Genomic DNA, 16,431 nt, shown 5'->3' on the forward strand with positions numbered 1-16,431 from the left:
AACCTTCTCTGAATTGCCTGCAATGAAATTATATACTTTGTTAAATAAGTGGACCAAAACTACCCACAGAATTCCAGATGTGCTCCCATCAGTCCCTCATATGTTACAAGACTTCCCTATTTTTTACTCCAATGCCCTTGAAATTATTTATTATAATATTCTCATGAATTAGAGTCAACTTGTCATTTGCCAATGTTTGTCTTAGATTCACTGGCAATTTTCAGGACACTTTGGAAATTGTGAATGATTAAATTTGGAAGTCAGTAACCCAACTCGCGAGAGTTAAGGACAGAAGTCAATAGGTTCGAAATGGCTTTCTGAAATGCTCATATTTTTGCTGATTTTTAACCAGATTAATACATGTTATATTTAACTAGAAAATTGTGAAAATTATAAATATATTTCTTTCCAGATATGAAACATCTACCAGAAGTATCGACATGCAATGAAGACCTTAGAAAAGTTTTGAAGAAAAATCCAAATATAGTGAAAGAATTGCACAAAATAGTGGAGCAAAGTTTGGCAGAAAAGTTAGAAAATCTAGGGATAAAACCTGTGAGTATTTAAGTGGGTATATATCAAATAAAAAATAATGTTATTTTAACTAAAATGCTTTGCCAGGTTATTAGTATAAGCTGTTAAAATTTCAGCATGAGAATTGCGTCCTTTGCCTCTGCTACCACCAGCTTTGTGACTGCATATCTGTGAGAATCATTTCAAAATAAGGGGGCACCCATTTAAGACAGATGAGCAGGTTGTTTTTTTCTCTGAGATGATAGGTGGCATGGCTGTGTGCAGGGAAGGTTGTGTCTCACAAACTTGTTTGAGTTATTTGAGTAAGTGACAAAGATCATTGATGAGGGCAAGTTGGTGAAGGTTATAAAGTCATTGAATCATACAAGACCTTTGGCAATACAGAGGTGAAGTGCACCTGGGATGCATAGAGAGTTGGCAAAATGGATTCAGAACTACCTTGGTCATAGAAGACAGAGAATAATGATGGAAGGGTGTTTGTCTGCCTCGAGATCCGTGACCAGTGGTGTTCCGCAGAGATCAATGCTGGGACCCCTAGTGTTCTTATTACATAGGAATGATTTGGAGAAGAATGTAGGTGACCTGATTAGTAAGTTTGCAGCTGTCACAATGACTGGGGGAGCTACAGATAGTGAAGAGGACTGCCAGAAAATACAGCAGGATATAGATAGGCCGGAGACTTGGGTGGAGAAATGAATGATGGAATTGAATCTGGATAATGATGATAAAAAATGATGCATTTTGGAAGGTTTGATGCAGTAGGAAAGTACAGCAAAATTTTTATTAACCAGCACCCATGGGACCAGGAATGTATCGGCTGATCAAATATTCCAGATAATTAAGAGTAACTCTTAACCACAGTCAATCCTAACCAAGCAAAACTTTGCAGCATCAACATCCCTCAAGCAAACTGTAAAAAAATTCAACACACCTTCCAATATAAGAATACACAGTAAGCAATAGAACCATAATGCAGGGAGTATACACATCACTGTTGTACTTTATTTGTATCAGAAATACTTATATATAATCTTTGCTGGTTATCAAGAGTGCCGGTTGATAAAGTACCGATTAAAACAAAGTTTGCTGCATGCAGTAAAGGATAGAACACTAGAAGCATTAACTTACAAAGGTATCTAGGCAAACAGATCTTGGCACCACAAGTGGATATAGTGATTAAGAAGGCATATGGTTTGCATTAATTGACCAGACCATTGAGTGCAAAAATTGGCAAGTCATGTTGCAGTCATTTAGAACTTTAGTTTGGCCATATTTGGAATATTGTATACAATTTTGATTGCCACACTAGCAGAAGGATGTGGAGGCTTTACGGAGAGTACAGAAAAGGTTTATCAGATGTTATCTGGTTTGGAGTGTATTATCTAAGAGGAGAGATTGGACAAACTTGGTTTGTTTTCATTAGAGAGGACAACCTGATCTCAGTTAACAAGATTATGAGAGGATGAGTAGAATGGATAGTCTGAGTCTTTTTCCCTCAGGGTAGAAATATCAATTACTAGGAAACATAGGTTTAAGGAAAAAGGGAGATAGCTTATAGAAGATGTGAGAGGTAATTTTTACATGGCGGGTGGGAAGTGTGTGGAATGCTGTGCCAGAGGAGGTGGTAGAAGCACATACAATAGCAATGTTTAAGAGCCATCTTGACCAATACAAGAATAGGCAGGGAATAGAGGGATATAGAGTGTGTAGAGGTAAAAGGATTTTGGTTTAGAAAGATGTTATATGTCGGTGCAGTTTCGAAGGGCTGAAGGGCCTGTTCTGTGCTATATTATTTCTTGTTTTATTAGTGTGAATCTTTGGAACTCTTTTCCTCAAGAGATGATGGACGCAGAATCTCTGGACATTATTAAAGCAAAGCCAAATAGAAACTTAGTAAGTAAGAAGATGAAAGGTAATCAGAGGGAGGCAATAAAAAACCAGAGTTGAGATTGCAGTCAAATTAGCCGAGGTCTTATTAGATGGAGGAGCAGGCTCAAGGGTGCCAAGTGGTGGCCTAATCTTGCTCTTAACTCATATGTTCATTAGTACGTCATAAGACATTTTGCCCAAATGTCTGTTGCATGAATATTAAGTTTTGTTTATTGGCTCATCATTCCCAATGAACCACAATGATAGTCTAAACGATTAGCCAACATTTTCAGGAAATATAACATTGTAGAGACTTTTGTAAAATTAAAAATGGAAATTTCAAATTTTGAAAAAAAAACAAAGATGACAGAAATAATAAAGTTGTTCCATAAAGTTGATGCACATTATAATACACTAACAGATGTTTATATCCAATTTTCTGTTGGAAGTTATTTAGAACTTGCACCCTTTCACATTGCAAATTGTAACAACTCACTTTATAATACAAAATATTCTAGATCTTTTCACCATTATCTTAGAGGGTTTTTTAATGCTTGGCAGAAATAAATCTTTGAAAATGACAGAATCCCTACAATGTGGAAACATTGAGTCCACACCAACCCTCTGAAAAGCATCCCACTCAGACCCACTTCACTACTCTATCTCTGTGACCCTGCAATTCCCATGGCTAATCCACCTAGCCTGCACAACCCTAGACACTATGCCACCCAATCATGACTAGACAAAGGGTGTCACATTGTGTAAATGTTTTTACAAAAATACAGGCCAACCACCATATCCACAGGTCCAGTCTCTGTGGTTTCAGTTACCCGTGGTTTACTGTGGCCCAAGCATATTACAGGGAACGTTCCAGAACCCAGAACTAGGGGGCTGCCGGGAAGGTAAATTTCCCATTTAAATGAATGGATTTGCAACTATCCGTGGTTTTGGGTGTCTTGGAATGTATCCCCATGGGTACAGGGGTCTACTGTATTCAGAGACACTGGACTATCCAAGCACAAGAAGGTTGAGTGCAAGCTTGCCTGTACCAGCCCTCGAAGCCATGACACAAATTTACGCTGTTCAGGTCTTGTGTATGGTAGTGACTTCACCCCTTCAAGTTGGGACATCCCATCTTCAGGAATGCCAGTCGATCAGAGGGATGGCAGATCTTCAGTCCCGGTAGCTGGCAGCTGTGAGACTGTAGCAAATCATGGAACAACTCAGGTCTTGGAAGCCTGGAGTGCTGCTAAATGGTGTTGAAGCTTGTTGGTGGCAATCAGGCAAGTCTCATAGAAGGGTCTGTGAGCATTAACAATGACAAAGATTAAGGATGTCTTCCATCATGGCAATCCTTGCCAATGGGCGATCCCTCTATGGGTCACAGATTACTTGATCAGTAGGGACAACCCCATCATGAGACCACAGACAGCCCGTTTCACATGACCTCCCAAAGTGTTGAAGCACCCATCCACCACTAACTGTCTAGTATGTGCAAGATATCATCACAGAGTCAGGTACTCACCTTTTCAGTGGCAAGATGGTGTTTTTAAGGCCACTCACAGGTTCAGTCAGCAAACACTCTTCAACAAGGTGACTTCTTGATTAAGTGGATCGCAGCTACAGCTTCGGTGGTCTTAACAACTTCACTGATATTCCATGGCTGCACTGAGAGCTCAGCCAACCCAGAAACAGCTTAAGATGGCCCGTTGTCTCCATGAGAGATCAAAACCAGGTGGCTGAGCAATGGGGTCTTCTACCAGATATTTACTTCTGCCAGTCCTCCTACTATTGGCTGTCAGCTGTTGTTCCTCGATGTGCTATTTTACTATGTAGGGTGATGTGAGGGAAGGTGTGCTGTTGTAGTGTTGAGAAAGTGATTGAATGATGGTGGACATGGGTTGGATTAGACTTCTTCAGTAGTTTTCTTTTTGTCAGTGCCCTTATAATGTGGAGGTGGGGGTACAATATGGAGTCAGGGATATTGGGTTAGTTGCACTTTAAAGGTTTCAATTAACTTAAGGTGGGAGGGGTACTCAAAAGTTTACATTTTCTATTGCCAAAATACCTGCAGATGTGGGAAATGGATGGATAGGTCAAGACCCAATTATGCCTACTCAAATTTACATCTTCCCCATCTCCCAACATATTTCCAGAAAGAGGTGGACCATAAGATTCCAGCTGCAGAGCTGAGCACCCTTACCATTACTCCATTGAAAGTGTGCCAGGAAAGCTAGAATATACCAAGAAATATGCCAGTTATTAGCCTTTTTATGACTCATCAAGGTGGCTCAGTTGTTAGCATATTGTGTTCAGGCTATATTTGAAGATTCACATCCCAGTATAGGAGTTGAGTGCAACAATCTTATGTTAAGCTGAAGCTTTATCTTACCTTTCAGGAAGACGTAAAAGATTATAAAGCATTATTTTGAATAAGAGCAGGGGATTTATTCTGATTAACTCAGCAAATATTTATCCCTTAATCAACATTCTAAAAAGAAATCCAATTATTTGGTCATTATCACATTGTTTTTTGTTGCAGTTTGCAAATTTGCTGCTGTGTCTCTTATAATACAATGATTACACTGAACTGGGTACCTCAAGGGTACCTCAGTAGCTATGAATTAGTCTTGAAAAGTTTAGAGTTTCCTCCATCCTCAAATAAAATGTTGGGGGAGCAGTATCTCCCTGGGCAGGGGTTTCCATATCTCTGGAAAGATTGAAATGAATGAGCCAGTAAGCTAAGGGAAGCTTGGTCACATGAGAAAATGTTGCCCATCTGGATTCCAGGACTGGCTCATAGCCCGACTACCCAAATAACATAAAGAGATAATATTTGTGGCCTCTTCACAAATGGGATTAGAAATTTATTTTTCCTTTGGTGAGATATGCTCCCAACTTACACCGTGGTTTGTCATGCCTATCCCAAGGTTATGAGCCAAATTTGAATTAGCATCTAAAGGCTGCCATTGAAGCAATTCTCATAACTTCTTGAAGCACTTTCTTTATTTATCAATAAAGGAATGCTTAACAGTCCATATGAATATTAAATATTGTAACAATTGTAATGAGGCCAGCTAGCTGGAGTTAATAGAATATCAGTTCTCTGATTGGGTCTGGCTGAAAGATAAAGAGTGTAGTGTCAAGGGTATTGCCACTCTGATAGCTGATTCTGAAGAGGCAGTACTAAAGCCAAGGACTGTTCACATGTAAATAAAGGCTGACTTGGTTGTGGGATACTGGGTTTTGTGGAGTTATTTCAAATATAACATTGCTGCAGTTTCCTGAATTCCCTTCATGGTTCTTTGGAGGTTGATACAAAGCACCATTATTGAAATTTTAAGTTTACTGTGAGTATTCAAGAGAGATCCTCAAAGCTGCACATATTATCTCTGGGTTCAGTTGAGATTTGCAATGGAGTTGACAGTGCTGTAGTTTGAAATTACTACTGGAACAATCTACATTTCCACAGACATATCTAATTAGAATCAAATGTTAAAATTATCTAGCCTTAGAAGATGGATTTGTTTTGGGACAATGTTTTTAAATGAAGACAAAATGGAGAGGGTCACATGACTTGTTTTCAGTTCGGTTACAGAAAGACTGGGTGACATTGCTGTTAAATATAAAGGGAAGGACCACATTAATTTGTTGGGTTTGCTGAAGTTGCTCATACTCTGACAACTCCAGCAACCCCTAAGCTAACATACTTGGACTGATAGGGCTGATTCTTATAGTATCTTTGACGAAGTTCAAGTTGCGTTGAATTTATTGGACGTTTTGTGCCCTGAGGCCTGATAAGTGCTCTCGTCATATCTTACCAAACACGGCACGTCAATTTCTGGATTAGTGGTGCTGGAAGAGCACAGCAATTCAGGCAGCATCCGAGGACAGGCAAAATCCGAGGACAGGCAAAATCGATGTTTCGGGCAAAAGCCCTTCATCAGGAATAAAGGCAGAGAGCCTGAAGCGTGGAGAGATAAGCTAGAGGAGGGTGGGGGTGGAGAGATAAGCTAGAGAGAGTAGCATAGAGTACAATAGGTCAGTGGGGAGGAGATGAAGGTGATAGGTCAGGGAGGAGAGGGTGGAGTGGATAGGTGGAAAAGGAGCTGGGCAGGTCGGACAAGTCCGGACAAGACAAGGGGACAGTGTTGAGCTGGAGGTTAGAAACTAGGATGAGGTGGGGGAAGGGGAAATGAGGAAGCTGTTGAAGTCCACATTGATGCCCTGGGGTTGAAGTGTTCCGAGGCGGAAGATGAGGCGTTCTTCCTCCATGCGTCTGGTGGTGAGGGAGCGGCAGTGGAGGAGGCCCAGCACCTCCATATCCTCGGTAGAGTGGGAGGGGGAGTTGAAATGTTGGGCCACGGGGCGGTTTGGTTGATTGGTGCGGGTGTCTCGGAGATGTTCCCTAAAGCGCTCTGCTAGGAGGCGCCCAGTCTCCCCGATGTAGAGGAGACCGCATCGGGAGCAACGGATACAATAAATAATATTAGTGGATGTGCAGGTAAAACTTTGATGGATGTGGAAGGCTCCTTTAGGGCCTTGGATAGAGGTGAGGGAGGAGGTGTGGGCACAGGGTTTACAGTTCCTGCGGTGGCAGGGGAAAGTGCCAGGATGGGAGGGTGGATCGTAGGGGGCGTGGACCTGACCAGGTAGTCACGGAGGGAACGGTCTTTGTGGAAGGCGGAGAGGGGTGGGGAGGGAAATATATCCCTGGTGGTGGGGTCTGTTTGGAGGTGGTGGAAATGTTGGCGGAAGATTTGGTTTATGCGAATGTTGGTAGGGTGGAAGGTGAGCACCAGGGGCGTTCTGTCCTTGTAGCGGTTGGAGGGGTTGGGTCTGAGGGCGGAGGTGCGGGATGTGGACGAGATGCGTTGGAGGGCATCTTTAACCACGTGGGAAGGGAAATTGCGGTCTCTAGTGGTGGAATTGGTCCTCCTGGGAGCAGATACGGCGGAGGCAGAGGAATTGGGAATACGGGATGGCATTTTTGCAAGAGATAGGGTGGGAAGAGGTGTAATCCAAGTAGCTGTGGGAGTCGGTGGGTTTGTAGAAAATGTCAGTGTCAAGTCGGTCGTCACTGATGGAGATGGAGAGGTCCAGGAAGGGGAGGGAGGTGTCAGAGATGGTCCAGGTAAATTTAAGGTCAGGGTGGAATGTGTTGTTGAAGTTGATGAATTGCTCAACCTCCTCGCGGGAGCACGAGGTGGCGACAATGCAGTCATCAATGTAGCGGAGGAAGAGGTGGGGAGTGGTGCCGGTGTAATTACGGAAGATCAACTGTTCTACGTAGCCAACAAAGAGACAGGCATAGCTGGGGCCCATACATGTGCGCATGGCTACCCCTTTGGTCTGGAGGAAGTGGAGGATTCAAAGGAGAAATTGTTAAGGGTGAGGACCAGTTCGGCCAAACGAATGAGAGTGTCGGTGGAAGGGTACTGTTGGGAACGTCTGGAGAGGAAAAAATGGAGGGCTTGGAGGCCCTGGTCATGGTGGATGGAGGTGCAGAGGGATTGGATATCCATGGTGAAGATGAGGCGTTGGGGGCCGGGGAAACGGAAGTCTTGGAGGAGGTGGAGGGCGTGGGTGGTGTCTCGAACGTATGTGGGGAGTTTCTGAACTAGGGGGGAAAGGACAGTGTCGAGGTAGGTAGAGATGAGTTCAGTGGGGCAGGAGCATGCTGAGACAATGGGTTGGCCAGGGTGGTCAGGCTTGTGGATCTTGGGAAGGAGGTAGAACCGGGCAGTGCGGGGTTCCCGGACTATGAGGTTGGAAGCTGTGGATGGGAGATCTCCTGAGGTGATGAGGTTCTGTATGGTCTGAGAGATGATGGTTTGGTGATGGAGGGTGGGGTCATGGTCAAGGGGGCAGTAGGAAGAGGTGTCCTCGAGTTGGCGTTTGGCTTCAGCAATGTAGAGGTCAGTGCGCCAGACTACCACTGCGCCCCCTTTATCCACTGGCTTGATGGTGAGGTCGGGATTGGAGCAGAGGGATTGGAGGGCTGCGCGTTGTGAGGGTGAGAGGTTGGAGTGGGGGAGGGGGGGTCGACGGGTTGAGGCGGTTAATGTCCCAGCGGCAGTTGGAAATGAAGAGGTCGAGGGCAGGTATTAGGCCAGCGCGGGGTGTCCAGGTGGATGCAGTGTGTTGGAGGTGGGCGAAGGGGTCATCGGAAGGTGGGCGGGAATTCTTCCGTCAAACAATTCTTCCGTCGCCTCCGCCTCCGAGCTTACTTTCACAATCAGGACTCCCGCCCACCATCATCTCCCAGACCATACAGAACCTCAACACCTCAGGAGATCTCCCATCCACAGCTTCCAACCTCATAGTCCGGGAACCCCGCACTGCCCGGTTCTACCTCCTTCCCAAGATCCACAAGCCTGACCACCCTGGCCGACCCATTGTCTCAGCATGCTCCTGTCCCACTGAACTCATCTCTACCTACTTCGACACTGTCCTATCCCCCCTAGTTCAGAAACTCCCCACATACGTTCGAGACACCACCCACGCCCTCGACATCCTCCAAGACTTCCGTTTCCCCGGCCCCCAACGCCTCATCTTCACCATGGATATCCAATCCCTCTACACCTCCATCCACCATGACTAGGGCCTCCAAGCCCTCCGTTTTTTCCTCTCCAGACGTTCCCAACAGTACCCTTCCACCGACACTCTCATTTGTTTAGCCGAACTGGTCCTCACCCTTAATAATTTCTCCTTTGAATCCTCCCACTTCCTCCAGACCAAAAGGGTAGCCGTGGGCACACGTATGGGCCACAGCTATGCCTGTCTCTTTGTTGGCTACATAGAACAGTTGATCTTCCGTAATTACACCGGCACCACTCCCCACCTCTTCCTCCGCGACATTGATGACTGCATTGGCGCCACATCGTGCTCCCGCGAGGAGGTTGAGCAATTCATCAACTTCACCAACACATTCCACCCTGACCTTAAATTTACCTGGACCATCTCTGACACCTCCCTCCCCTTCCTGGACCTCTCCATCTCCATCAGTGACGACCGACTTGACACTGACATTTTCTACAAACCCACCGACTCCCACAGCTACCTGGATTACACCTCTTCCCACCCTATCTCTTGCAAAAATGCCATCCCATATTCCCAATTCCTCCGTCTCCGCCGTATCTGCTCCCAGGAGAACCAGTTCCACCATAGAACACACCAGAAGGCCTCCTTCTTTCGAGACCGCAATTTCCCTTCCCACGTGGTTAAAGATGCCCTCCAACGCATCTCGTCCACATCCCGCACCTCCGCCCTCAGACCCAACCCCTCCAACCGCTACAAGGACAGAACGCCCCTGGTGCTCACCTTCCACCCTACCAACCTTCCCATAAACCAAATCATCCGCCGACATTTCCGCCACCTCCAAACAGACCCCACCACCAGGGATATATTTCCCTCCCCACCCCTCTCCGCCTTACGCAAAGACCGTTCCCTCCGTGACTACCTGGTCAGGTCCACGCCCCGTACGATCCGCCCTCCCATCCTGGCACTTGCCCCTGCCACCGCAGGAACTGTAAAACCTGTGCCCACACCTCCTCCCTCACCTCTATCCAAGGCCCTAAAGGAGCCTTCCACATCCATCAAAGTTTTACCTGCACATCCACTAATATCATTTATTGTATCCGTTGCTCCCGATGCGGTCTCCTCTACATCGGGGAGACTGGGCGCCTCCTAGCAGAGCGCTTTAGGGAACATCTCCGAGACACCCGCACCAATCAACCAAACCGCCCCGTGGCCCAACATTTCAACTCCCCCTCCCACTCTACCGAGGATATGGAGGTCCTGGGCCTCCTCCACCACCACTCCCTCACCACCAGACGCATGGAAGAAGAACGCCTCATCTTCCACCTCGGAACACTTCAACCCCAGGGCATCAATGTGGACTTCAACAGCTTCCTCATTTCCCCTTCCCCCACCTCATCCTAGTTTCTAACCTCCAGCTCAACACTGTCCCCTTGTCTTGTCCGGACTTGTCCGACCTGCCCAGCTCCTTTTCCACCTATCCACTCCACCCTCTCCTCCCTGACCTATCACCTTCATCTCCTTCCCCACTGACCTATTGTACTCTATGCTACTCTCTCCCCACCCCCACCCTCCTCTAGCGTATCTCTCCACGCTTCAGGCTCTCTGCCTTTATTCCTGATGAAGGGCTTTTGCCCGAAATATCGATTTTGCCTGTCCTCGGATTTTGCCTGTCCTCGGATGCTGCCTGAATTGCTGTGCTCTTCCAGCACCACTAATCCAGAATCTGGTTTCCAGCATCTGCAGTCATTGTTTTTACCATATTCACAAGGATGAGATTAGAAAGGGCATTTGAGTGTCTTTGGGTCAGCATGAATAAGATGAATGGCTGAATGGCCTCATTCTGTGCTGTATCATTTCTATTGTTATATTTGAGGTACTGTACAGTTTTCCATGGTACATTTAAGGTCAGTTCTTAAAACAAGGCGAAAGTGAGTATTGCAGATGCTGGAGTCAAGAGTGTGGTGCTGGGAAAGTACAGCAGGTCAGGCAGCATCCGAGGAGCAGGAATATTGATGTTTCGAGCAAAAGCCCTTTGTCAGGAATTCCTGACGAAAGGCTTTTGCCCAAAACGTCAATTCTCTTAAAACAAGGCCTCATGTAAAATGGAATAAGTGTACTGGTGCTCATACCTAACACTTTACTGAGATCCTGACACCTGGAGAATAGCTTTCCGGAATCTGTTATATGATCGGTGTTATTCTTTTATGTGATGGTTTTCCACAACCAGTTCAGGGTTTTGTGCCAAAATAGTGACATGCCCATGAATTCAGTTGAATATTTCTTCCTGTCAGTTATCATGTCCAGAGATCTTTTGTGCTGCGTTCTTACTGTTCATAGAAAGTGTCTACTTCACTGTTTGATTCCATATAATTTAGCTGCTTGAGCACTACATTTCCTGTACTTTTTATTAGACATTCGGTTCACATTATTGTTCGCAATCCTCACACATCAACATTTCCTGACAACATCCAGATTAAAATTGAAAATTAATGTCGATTTGTTTCAAAAAGAGCAAACATTTTAACTCCTATTTCAACTAACTCAGTTTCGACAGTAAGTACAGTTTCACCTCAATAGTGTATTATCTACTTGATTTGTAAAACGTTTTGTTTATGATGTGGAGTAGCAAATAGTTTTAGTCAGAAAGTATCACAATTCTCAGATTTTTTTGATTAATAATGTGGAACACATTAATTCCTAGGGTGTTCAAGGCATTTCTGAAGGACAGCTTATGAAAGTTCTGGATATTGTTGATTCTGATAGAGAAGAAAAATCTACAGCATTCCCAAACTTCTATCTTTATCGTGAAAGCTTGTCACGCAAGGTTGAGGATAAGATTAAAGGCAAAGAGGAACTTTGTCATTTAAAAAGTAAGACTTCTTGTATTGTTATATCACTATCTTTTCTAATGAGAGTGCAAAACTAAAATTTTAAGACTAAAATTGGGCCCTAGAAGACAGAAACAGGGGAATATATTACAGGGAACAAAGAAATGGCAGAAGAATTTAATTGGTACTTCAGATCTGTGTTCACTGGGGAAGACACAAGCAATCTCCCTGAGGTAACAGTGGCTGAAGGACCTGAACTTAAGGGAATTTATATTTGCCAGGACTTGGTGTTGGAGAGACTGTTAGGTCTGAAGGTTGATAAGTCCCTGGGACCTGATGGTCTACATCCCAGGGTACTGAAGAAGGTGGCTCAAGAAATCGTGGATGCATTGGTGATTATTTTCCAGAGTTCGATAGATTCGGGATCAGTTCCTGCGGATTGGAGGGTAGCTAATGTTGTACCACTTTTTAAGAAAGGTGGGAGAGAGAAAATAGGAAATTATAGACCAGTTAGTCTGACCTCAGTGGTGGGAAAGATGCTGGAGTCTATTATAAAGGATGAAATTACGACACATCTGGATAGTAGTAACAGGATAGGTCAGAGTCAGCAATGATTTATGAAGGGGAAATCATGCTTGACTAATCTTCTAGAATTTTTTAAGGATGTAACTCTGAAGATGGATGAGGGAGATCCAGTAGATGTAGTGTACCTGGACTTTCAGAAAGCTTTTGATAAAGTCCCACATAGGAGGTTAGTGAGCAAAATTAGGGCGCATGGTATTGGGGGCAAAGTACTAACTTGGATTGAAAGTTGGTTGGCTGATAGGAAACAAAGAGTAGTGATAAACGGCTCCATTTTGGAATGGCAGGATTGACCAGTGGGGTACCGCGGGGATCAGTACTGGGACCGCAGCTTTTTACAATATATGTTAATGATATAGAAGATGGTATTAACAATAACATTAGCAAATGCGCTGATGATACAAAGCTGGGTGGCAGGGTGAAATGTGATGAGGATGTTAGGAGATTACAGGGTGACCTGGACAAGTTAGGTGAGTGGTCAGATGCATGGCAGATGCAGTTTAATGTGGATAAATGTATGGTTATCCACTTTGGTGGCAAGAACCGGAAGGCAGATTACTACCTAAATGGAATCAATTTAGGTAAAGGGGCAGTACAGAGAGATCTGGGTGTTCTTGTAACTAGTCAATGAAGGTAAGCATGCAGGTACAGCAGGGAGTGAAGAAGGCTAATAGCATGCTGGCCTTCACAACAAGAGGGATTGAGTATAGAAGCAAAGAGATTCTTCTGCAGCTGTACAGGGCCCTGGTGAGACCACACCTGGAGTACTATGTGCAGTTCTGGTCTCCAAATTTGAGCAAAGACATTCTGGCTATTGAGGGAGTGCAGCGTAGGTTCACGAGGTCAATTCCTGGAATGGCGGGATTACCTTATACTGAAAGACTGGAGTGACTGGGCTTGTATACCCTTGAGTTTAGAAGACTGAGAGGGGTTCTGATTGAGATATATAAGATTATTAAAGGATTGGACACGCTGGCAGCAGGAAACATGTTTCCGCTGATGGGTGAGTGCTGAACCAGAGGACACAGCTTAAAAATATGGGATAGACCATTTAGGACAGAGATGAGGAGAAACGTCTTCACCCAGAGAGTGGTAGCTGTGTGGAATGCTCTGCCCCAGAGGGCAGTGGAGGCCCAGTCTCTGGATTCATTTAAGAAAGAGTTGGATAGAGCTCTCAAGGATTGTGGAATCAAGGGTTATGGAGATAAGGCAGGAACAGGATTAAGGGTGATCAGCCATGATCAAATTGAATAGTGGTGCAGGCTCGAAGGGCAGAATGGCATACTCCTACACCTATTGTCTATTGTCTAAACTATTGGTTTTGTTATGATGCAAAAAACATAAAATTTATGTGACTATACCCATTCATTATACATCTGAATGGTTATTTACTAGTTTAATTTAGTCACTTGTAAAGCTATATAGCTCTCTTGAAAATTTTCATTGTTAATTATTTGAGGTCAACTCTGAAAAAGGATGCAAGTGTGAATAGGTCAATCAGTTGAGAGGGGGAATAAAGAGGAAAATGGGCTGACAAAAAGAGAATATGAGTAAACAAGAGGCAACATATAGGGAACCCAAAAATGTTTTACCACTTCATAAATAGTATGCTCAAGTAAACAATGGAACAAATCCAATTTGGGGACGTAGAGAGCAATAACCTAGAAGTGAAGGTCAAAGCAAGAAAACTTAATGAATATACTTTGTTTTGGTGCCAACTGTAGAAGAGGAATTTCCTGCCTCCAACCATGTAGTCAGCTTACTCAGGTGATCACAGTTGAGCCCTGCATTGGGAGTTTTCCCCTTTTACAGTGCTGCTCTTGCTTGGTTTTAAAATTTCTAATAACTCGTTAAAGGACTCCTCAATCTTTAGAAGCCCTCTTTATTCATTTTCCTATCATGAAAGCTCCCCGTGCTGAAATTGTTGCTGTCAATGGTGCCTTTGATTGGCCTTCTAACCTCGGGATTGCACCCTGATTATTATTTACATGAAAATCCCAGAGGTAACCACCAAATTGGCCACTTTCTCAATAATTGCCCTTTGGTTCATCTGCCCAAATGTGTATGTTTGTGAAATGTTTGTCCTTCCAAGAGTAATATTGGGACCCATAAGCAAATGTTTGGTCGCTTGCATCAATATCAAGCACTTCTGAATCAGGTAATCAAATTGCCTCAGCCCCACCAATTGAAAAGTACCCCTTTAATATGGCAATTTTCTGCTCCCTATATTAACCATCCTTGCTATTTCCTTGTCTGAGTTGCATTGCCAGTTTAGAGAAATATTAAATAGGACTTACTTAAACATAGGATTCTTAGAGCAGTTAGGTTGTATTTGAACTGTGTCTCAGAGATGACAAACTTTCTTTTGCCCACTAAGTCCCAGTTCCCTCTCTCCAGCACAACTTTTCCCATTAGTTTGTGACTGAAGGAGTCAAGTTGTGTTGCTGGGCTCACTGCTGATCTGACTTCAGTTAATGCAAATAAGTCAATTATAAATGTGCATAAATCATTTGCTTAGCTGTGCACCAGTCTCAAAGACCTGTTTTAGGACAACTAGGAAATTGAACATTGTAATTTGAACTGATACTGTGTTTTAAAGCAGCATCAATTTTGAAGAACTGCAGATCATTGAGGTGAGTTACCTTTATGATGTCATTTCACAAATTAATATGTACACTCTGCTTCTATATAGCCATCTGACCTTATTTTTGCAAACAGAAAAACAAGTGTATAAATGACACAAACTAGTTTGACTCCTCATATACAAGTCAAAATGGAGCTTCAAATGACCAGTATGTTTATTTCCAAGTTTTGCATGTTCTTTTACTGTTTTTGTTCCTCTGGATTTTCTTCATGTTTTGCTGAATTTATAGAATGAAATCATAATTGAAATTTATGTCTTGGTATAATTTGCAAAGTATTTCATAGAAGGTGCTACCTAAGGAAAAGAAAATATCACATTTTGAAAAGCAAGACAGCTTTCAGTCAGGGGATCCAAGCACATTAACTCAAGGGCAGCATCTGATACTTGGACGTGGTCAATCTGCCAAATTCAGTAGTCAGGAGTTCCATACCACTACAATCAGGGTAGGAGGCTATGGTCAGTCCTATTGGTCAAGTACAATCAATCCAAGTATTGGCAGTAAATGGTCAGGGTCGAAAAGTGTGGTGCTGGAAAAGCACAGCAAGTCAGGCAGCACCCGAGGAACAGGAGAATTGACTTTTTAGGCTTAAGTCCTTCATCAGGAATTCTTGATGAAGGGCTTATGCCTGAAACATTGACTCTCCTGCTCCTCAGATGCTGCCTGACCTGCTGTGCCTTTCCAGTGCCACACTTTTCAACTCTGATCTCCAGCATCTGCAGTCCTCATGTTCTCCTAGTAGATAGTCAGGGAGTTGCACAAAGATCAGTCAACCATCAATCAGATCTTTCCATTGAAGTCCGTGAGTGTGGTGGTTCTTGGTCAGTCTTGAAGGGCAACTCAGTGAAAGTACAGTGAGAGGGGAGCAGTTGGGTAACGCAATTGTGAAGGGGGATATCTCAACATGCAGCGGTGAGAGAGAACTGTCGTGTTTGGAGGACATTATTACTGCAGGACAGTTGTGGGAGGTGAGTGTCATATATGTCCACAACCATCCTGGTTTTGAAAGGAGGTGTGGGATATTGTAGCCCATGAAATTGTTCTGGGGCTGGGCCTCAGGGTATAAAGTTAGGAAATGAAGTCATAGTTCATGGAAGTGTGTTGGAACTTGTGGAAGCTCAGTACTTTTGGGCTCAACGGGGAGTGAAAGAAGAAAAGAACGTGGAGATTTGAGGTTTCCCCTTGATTACCAGGCTGAGCATGTGACACAGTCTGTGAAGAATAGCCTGTATGACCTTCCATCCTCATTAGAATCATAAATGCTCAATGTAAGTGGAAAATGATGAATCAAACCCAGAGTTGGCAGAGTAAGTGTTTTATTCATGTCAGAGCTCACAAATTTGCTTGTGAGCTATGAGAGGTTCTTCAATGGGCATTTGCATTAATCAGTTACTTTCATAATGTAAGCTCAAGTCAGCTGGGCTGCACGGTGG

The 16,431-nt window shown here is 44.0% G+C and overlaps 1 protein-coding gene across 1 annotated transcript in view; it reads left to right on the forward strand.

Annotated features, from left to right (window-relative positions):
• Window positions 1-414: 414 nt before the first annotated feature.
• The window catches only part of LOC148149760 (uncharacterized), a 73,095-nt gene continuing 57,078 nt past the window's right edge, over window positions 415-16,431 (forward strand). The window contains exons 1-2 of the mRNA XM_087988541.1: window positions 415-555; window positions 11,648-11,816. Coding sequence (XP_087844667.1) covers window positions 415-555; window positions 11,648-11,816 — 310 coding nt within the window. The remainder of the gene's footprint in view (window positions 556-11,647; window positions 11,817-16,431) is intronic.

Source organism: Chiloscyllium plagiosum, unplaced genomic scaffold (assembly GCF_037043375.1).
Source record: "Chiloscyllium plagiosum isolate Xiang-an unplaced genomic scaffold, Cpla_swu_hap1 HiC_scaffold_6, whole genome shotgun sequence".
Lineage (NCBI taxonomy): Eukaryota > Metazoa > Chordata > Chondrichthyes > Orectolobiformes > Hemiscylliidae > Chiloscyllium > Chiloscyllium plagiosum.